Source organism: Sinocyclocheilus rhinocerous, unplaced genomic scaffold (genome assembly GCF_001515625.1).
Source record: "Sinocyclocheilus rhinocerous isolate Xijiao unplaced genomic scaffold, SAMN03320098_v1.1 scaffold7543, whole genome shotgun sequence".
Taxonomy (NCBI): Eukaryota; Metazoa; Chordata; class Actinopteri; order Cypriniformes; family Cyprinidae; genus Sinocyclocheilus; species Sinocyclocheilus rhinocerous.
In genome coordinates this window covers 5,301-12,989 of record NW_015667492.1, presented here as the reverse complement: position 1 = coordinate 12,989, position 7,689 = coordinate 5,301, and the positions used below count along the sequence as shown (strand labels likewise).

General features: G+C 35.9%; 1 protein-coding gene across 1 annotated transcript in view; it reads left to right on the top strand.

The window, feature by feature from the left end:
* LOC107733975 (dedicator of cytokinesis protein 10-like) overlaps nt 1–7,451 on the top strand; it is a gene marked incomplete at its 3' end in the record, with an annotated part of 80,168 nt that extends 72,717 nt beyond the window's left edge. The window contains exons 5-13 of the mRNA XM_016545841.1: nt 1,079–1,151; nt 1,336–1,476; nt 2,420–2,554; nt 2,648–2,834; nt 4,314–4,399; nt 5,565–5,648; nt 5,762–5,905; nt 6,992–7,237; nt 7,329–7,451. Of these exons, the coding sequence (XP_016401327.1) occupies nt 1,079–1,151; nt 1,336–1,476; nt 2,420–2,554; nt 2,648–2,834; nt 4,314–4,399; nt 5,565–5,648; nt 5,762–5,905; nt 6,992–7,237; nt 7,329–7,451 (1,219 nt within the window). The remainder of the gene's footprint in view (nt 1–1,078; nt 1,152–1,335; nt 1,477–2,419; nt 2,555–2,647; nt 2,835–4,313; nt 4,400–5,564; nt 5,649–5,761; nt 5,906–6,991; nt 7,238–7,328) is intronic.
* Nucleotides 7,452–7,689: the final 238 nt, after the last annotated feature.

Genomic DNA, 7,689 nt, shown 5'->3' with positions numbered 1-7,689 from the left:
TTTTTTTTTTTTGTGAGTGAGATTAATTAATGCATATTCATATTTATTTTAGAACTACAGTAACATCTTCTGATTTCTCTCAACATGGGGACAGGAGAGCTGACAATCAATAAATTGGGAAAAAAAAGTAACTGGCGTTACTTATTTGAAAAAGTAACTCAGATATTCTCTTGTAAATTAAAAAGTAATGCGTTACTTTACTAGTTACTTAATCTGATTAAGTAACTCGCATTACTTGTAATGCGTTACCCCCAACACTGATTACCTGTGATTGCATTTGTATATGTCCAGATGTGCAGTCTAACAGTAACAGCCATGAGAGACTAGGGACAAAAACACTGGTGCTGTGAACTTATAGCAGCTCAGGCACATTGTTACAGAGCAGAGAGTGATGCAAGATGACAGAAAGTGTGTGTGGTGTGTGTTTGTGCTGGATAAACTGGCACACAGGACAGACACAAAGAGCTCTGCTTTACAAGAGCACTGAGGCAGGCAGCAGAAAGGACACCGGTGTGTGGGGTCCTGTCAGAATAAAGCTCACTGAAAGGAGTGAAAACAGCACATGATGTGGAAAATACTACCTCTTTGAATGGGAGAGCAGGATTTATCAGCACACTGATGCTTGAGGGGTTTTTCTACTTTCTTTCTTTCTTTTTTTTTAAGTGTTTTAGACTGGCTTGTGCATAATGCCTTCAAAATGGCCTTGTTACTGACTCTTTTGTTTTTGTGGATGAATGCAAGTAGTGATGCATGAAACATCTCTTTTGAAATATGTATAATAATATTCAAAAGAGATATGATATGTGATGTGATATACTGTATATTTATAATAAAATGTATTCCTGCCTTCCTGAAAATGTTAGAAGGTGACAATATTATCACGAACTGTTGTACAAGTAATTTTCTTTGCTGTTAATAATATATGCAAATGAATATTATAGTTATTAAACATTAAATCGGCAGAACCACATGTCCAAAACCAAACTGCTGGTGGAAATGCTCTCCTGCTCTTCTCTTCCTAATCATAGTGGATGTCAGTGATTCTTTTCTCTCTCTCCGTAATTCTTCTGCCTGATAGGAAGCTGTGTAAATCAGAGAAGTTGCCCTCGCACTCCTTTGAGATCGACAATGAAGATGTGGACAAAGATGAGGTCAGCACGACGCATTAAGCTGAATTTACAGAAAGATTCATATGGCCTTCTGTCTATAAAAATGTTGGAAATTATGTAAATGTGAAAGTAAAGCTAAGCTGGAGTGTGTTAAACTCCCAAATGCACTTTATAATTTTTTATAATTCGTTGTAACATATTTTATTTATGTATTTTTTGTGTGTAGGATACAACTTCTCTGTCATCATCTAAAGGCGGAGGAGGTGGAGCAGGGAGTGGAGGTGCAGGGGGAATCGGGGTTTTTAAGTCCGGCTGGCTCTATAAAGGCAACTTTAACAGCACTGTCAACAACAGTATCACTGTCCGGGTAAGAGTGCACGTCTTTCACACACCGTCTCACGTGTCTGCATTTGACTAGGAATTTGTGAATGTGTGATCATTTTATGTGTATGTCAGAGGGGAAAAAATACTAGATTAAGGGTTCACTTAAAAGAATGGTTTATCCAAAAATGAAAATTCGCTGAAAATGTGCACACCCACAGGCCATCCAAGATTAGGATGAGTTTGTTTCTTCATCAGGTTTGGAGAAATGTAGCACTGCATCAGTGTCTCAGCAATGGATGCTCTGCAGTGAATGGGTGCCGTCAGAATGAGAGTCCAAACAGCTGATAAAAACATCACAATAATCCACAAGTAATCCACAGCACTCCAGTCCATCAGTTAACATCTGGAGAAGACAAAAGCTGAAACAATTCCACCATTCTTAACTAAATTATGAAGAGACAACAGGAGATGGACTTTTTTTACTGGAGGAAGCGTTATTATAGATTATGGACTCAGATTTTAGTCTGAAGCGACGGTTTGATGTTAAAAACATCTTAATGCTGGATTTGTTTCAGCTTTTGTCTTCTCCAGATGTTCACTGATGGACTGGAGTGGTGTGGATTACTTGTGGATTATTGTGATGTTTTTATCAGCTGTTTGGACTCTCATTCTGACGGCACCCATTCACTGCAGAGCATCCATTGCTGAGACACTGATGCAATGCTACATTTCTACAAACCTGATGAAGAAACAAACTCATCCTAATCTTGGAAGGCCTGAGTACTTACATAGTTGCACTGATGCTTTCATTCTGTCAGAATGTGTTTTCTAGAATGGTAGACTTCTCTCTTCTCTAAGTTCATCTAATTTTTATTCAGTTTTTTTTTTTTACAAATTCTATATTATCAGAAGAACTACTTGAGTGAAAAATATTGCTGATTGCCTGATGCTTGTTTTTGACTTTCTTGACGCTTGTGCTTTTCCAGTCCTTCAAGCGGAGATATTTTCAGTTGACTCAGCTAACTGACAACTCTTACATCATGAACTTCTATAAAGATGAGAAGATATCAAAGGAACCTAAAGGCTGTATTTTTCTGGACTCGTGTACCGGGGTGGTTCAGGTCGGTAAATATATGTTTTTAAAGCGGTTCAGCAAACATTAACAATGAGGTGACCAGTGACTGATATTTATTATGGTCTCTGGGTTCACACAGAATAACCGCCTGAGGAAACATGCCTTTGAGTTGAAAATGAACGAAGTGACATATTTTGTCCTGGCTGCCGAGAACGAGTCAGACATGGATGATTGGATCAACACTCTCACACGCATCCTGCAGATCAGCCCTCCGGACGGCCCGGCTCTGGATCGCAAGAGTGCGGACCTGAGCGACAGCAAACAAGGTGAGTGCTTACAAAGCACGAAGCGCTGAAGTACAGAAGGAATGAGGTGCATTATTTTGTATGTGTGTCAATGTTGCATTTGCAAGAAAGGTTAGTGACGATTAAAAGTCGTTTCACACATGATCTGTTTGCAGTACATATGCATTATGGATTTTTTTCCGTGCACACAGATGTGGGGTAGAAAATGCATTGCTGGATCAGTGCAACGATCATTTCTGCACCGAGTCTGTTTTTGCAATGCTGCACACATTGAATTAAAGTGAGCGCATTGTTCATGGTCAAAATGAAAATGTAGTAATTTTTCCATAAATGCATATAGTTATTCACAGTCATCCTATTACTTTAAGCCTGTGATAAAGCAAAGAAAACTAAAACGCTTACCAGGAGTTGCAAGAATAACTAATGTGGTCAAAATGATAAGGTAATTGTTTTATGTGAAATGCATCACACGGGATGTGATATCGTGTGAGGGAGAGGCCAAAACCCGCATCTATGCAAAAAGCTGGTGGTCAGAGAACAACACCTTTTCTCAAACTTGGAACAGCGAGGCTCAGGCTCGTGCGCTGTAAACACATCTAATGTGAAAGCACAGTGAGCTTCTGTAGCGCATATGTACTGCAGAACATACTGCAGACGTGCTGCAATCGGATCATGTGTGAAACAGGCATAATATTATGACTGCAACTTCTACCCTTGATGAACTCTGTTTGGCCTCCATTAATGACAGAAAGAAGTATTTTCTCCAGCAGTAGCGCAAGGATTTTGGAAAGCAACTTAAGATCGATGTCCAACAAGGAAATTGGCCTATAAGATCCACAGTTCTCTGGCCCTTTTTTCAAAACAAGAGCCTCCCCTCAAAAACTAAGACCACATATTTTAAGGATTTTAATTTAAAGAGGATGAAGGTGTGATTCTATAATCAAACAGAAAATCTTCAAATGATTCTTTATTACTTTCAATGATAAGGTACTTTAAAAATGCATAGGAAAATACATTAAACAAATTCTTTAGACAAAGCTGTCTCGTGAGAACTTCATTCATTTATACATTCATTCATTTATTTATTGTATATTGTTTCTCCTGAGACCTGTTTGAACCACCAAATTTGATTTAGTAAGATATATCGCCTATTTGATAGGCATTGTATGCAACCGATGCATATTGATCAAACTGTATGATGATTAAGTGTTTATAAGGTCTGCTAAGGAACTGCTGTGTGAAAAAGCTCTTAATAGTCTCTACAAGTGATCTCACAAATCCTTCAGATAGGTCAGCTGATAATCTCCCTAATTCACATCATTTTCTTTTAGATCTTTCTCATACTTAGCCGGTGCGCTGAGCTAAAAGGATGAAGGATCACCTGACACAGAAACTATCCACTATACAATTAGTGGAATCTGTGACGATCACTATATGCTTGTATTGTGCTTTTGTTTATCGCATTTTCAGCTAAAATGTTTCTTTGTTGTTGTTGTCCAGAGATCATTGATGCGTCATTGAATCATGTCCCTGTTCAAAAAAATGAGGAAACAGCTGAAAACGGAATCCACCCTGAGCTGGCCAAGGTAATTAATGCTTTGTAATTCTGTCTTGTTACACAATCATTACAGCCTCGTTCTGACAAAAAGGAAATGGGCTTTGATTCACTCACCTTTGAACAGAGTTATTAAATCAGAGGACTAAAACCAGGGTAGAAAAAGGGAAAAAATCATTATACATTATAAGCGCACATTCACATGCAGCAAAAAATATATTTCAAAATATACAAAAAAATATATTTGCAAAAATTTGTTTTCTAATATGTTTACGCAAATATATTTTCTACTAATATATTTTGGCCCTTTTTTGTATATATTTGAAAATGTATTTTAAATGTATAAATAAAAAAAAGCATTCAAAAATATATTTTGACCTCTGTATATTTCAGTCCAAGAAAATGCATTCATATATTTGATTAATCTTTATTAATCTACTTTTGGCCATCAACATTTGTATTTAGCTTAAATAAAGGCTACTGAAATGTATTTTCTTGCCCCTGAAATGCATTTACAAATATATTTTAGTATATGAAGTTTGAAACTAAATATATTTTCAGTGTCAATTTCACTGAGCTTTATTGTTTGCAACATATATTTAGCATATATTTCAAATACATTTTGGCCACAATATATATATATATATATTAGTGCTGTCAAACGATTAATCGTGATTAATCGCGTCCAAAATAAAAGTTTTGTTCACATAATATATATGTGTGTGTGCTGTGTACATTTATTATGTATATATAAATACAAACACATGCATGCATATATTTAAGAAATATATGTAATGTTTATATATTAAATATGTTTATATATAATATAAATTATATGAATGTAAATATATAAATACATGTAAATGTTTTCAAAATATATACTGTATGTGTGTGTCTTTATATATACATAATAAATATATACAGTACACACACATATATTGAGTAAACAAAAACAAAAATGCGATTAATCGTGATTAATCATTTGACAGCACTAATATACAGTATATATATATATATATAGATATAGATATAGATATATATAAATGCAGTTCATGATCCTTTCAGTGAGTGTCATTCTTTTACTGTTTAGAATCTTAAAAACACCTCAAGCAAAACATTTATAGACATAAACATGTAACTAATGGTATGTCATAAGAGCACTGCACATGATTAACACTGATGTTGTGATGTTTCAGTATATTTCTGAGACCGAGGAATCAGCGAGAGCTGCCAGAGGAGAGGAAAGACTCAACCTGTTCTCTCTGGATCCTGATATTCCTGTACGTCTCACGGCTGCGGAACAGTCTTTCTTGTATCGTTTGGGGGTTTTGTGCAGGGCATTTCACCGTGGTTGTTATTTTGGTGTGTGAGAAACGCATGCTTTGTGTTGAAGGTTTTGAGGAGTCCCAGGATGGAGTCTGCTTCTGCCCAGCCGTTCGATGAGAAACTCGGGAAGAGACTGATGATCTCCTGCTGCTCGCTCAACCTCTCACTGCAGGGCTGCGTCAACGAGGCCGACACTGAGCCAGTGACTAATGTAAGATCTCATGTCCTTTATCATAACAGAACATTCATTCAAAAAAAAGTAGAATAGCACATACAGATAAAAATTTAATTTGCAGTTGAGTGCATTTGTTTGCATACCCCTTTCAGAATCTTTATCATTTAAAAGAACAGATTTCATAAAAAAATGCATTTTGTTTTTAATTTAGGACACTACAAAAAATGATGTTCTTTCTTAGCATTTTTTTTTATTTTGTTTTTCTGTTAAATATCTAAACATTCTTAAATCATGATCTTACTTGACATTATTATGGCATTTACTTGAGAAACTAAATTATTAATTTTAATAAGAAATAAAGTCTTTTTTTTTTCCAAAAAAAATTGGAAAATTAAATTCATTCTTAAAAGAAAAAGTTTATTTTTTGTTTTTCTTTCACCATGGATAGATGCTTTTTTTATTGTTTAAGCATAAACTCACTTAATTTTTATTGGAAAACAAGACTTAATATCTTAATATCTTATCTTATCTTGATTTGTACAGGAAAAGACAAAAACAAAATGAGACAAAATACTAAGAAAATAAAATTTGCAGTGTACTACTCTCATTTAAATCATTTCATATATATTATATTTCATTTTCATGCATATTCCACAAGACAAAAATAATTACTGAATTTACAAAGAGGGTCGTGTTCAAAAGTTTACATCCCCTTGATCAGTGACTGATTGTTGTTCTTGTCTCATCAATGCCTACAAAAGTTGAGATCCTGCTTTTCTCATCTAAAGCAATTGAGGGACTCAACTTTTACCAAAACGTGCATTCATTTGTTGCTCGAGCATGATACAAGAGAATGCAAACTTTTGTAAACAAAGATCAAAATAAATTATTATTATTATTATTCTGTCTTCTGGGAAATACTTAAATATCTTATATAGAGGGATATATGTATGTATATTATTATAAAGTTTGCAAAAGGCTTTATACATGTAGGCGACACATAGGGTGTGCAAACATATACCCTCAGCTATATATAGTGTATCATTTATTAATCTGCTTATACTTATGTATTCAACTTTCTCAATTTCATTTGTATGCTGAATGACTGCTGTCTCTCCTCAGATCGAGCCTTTCTTCGTGTCGGTTTCTCTGCTGGACATACGCGAGGGCAGGAAGGTTTCCGCTGACTTCCATGTGGACTTAAACCACGAGGTTGTGCGGCAGATGCTCAGTAGCTCTGGTAGTGCGGGAGATCAAGGCTCGGATGGTGCTCCGCAGGAGAATGGCCTGACCTCACCTGTGGAGAAGAAGACAGAGGACTGCCAGCTGAGCTCTGAGCTGGAGAACTGGCTGCGCTTCCCCAAACAGGTAACAGTGCAGGAGCCCTTTGATATGGAGGTGGATCTTCACAGAGGATAGATCTGTGTTCATGTGTTTGTGTGGTTGATCATTCCTGCAGGCGATTTTTTCAATTACGAACCCACATACAGACATCGTGATGGTGGCACGGGTGGAGAAAGTGTTGATGGGAAATATTTCCAGTGGTGCAGAACCCTACATTAAAAACACAGATTCCAGCAAGGTATGTCATTTAAATGAATTTACTTCATAAGTTGCTTTGAATAAAAGTGTCTGCTAAATGCATAAAGGTAATGTAATGTGTGTATATATATATATTTATATACTATATGGACAAAAGTATTGGGACACCTGACCATTACACCAACAGGAATTTTAATGGCATCGACATTAATATGAGTTGGTCCTGTAATTGCAGCTGTCCTAGCTAACAGGGAATGTTCTCACAACTTTTAAAAGTT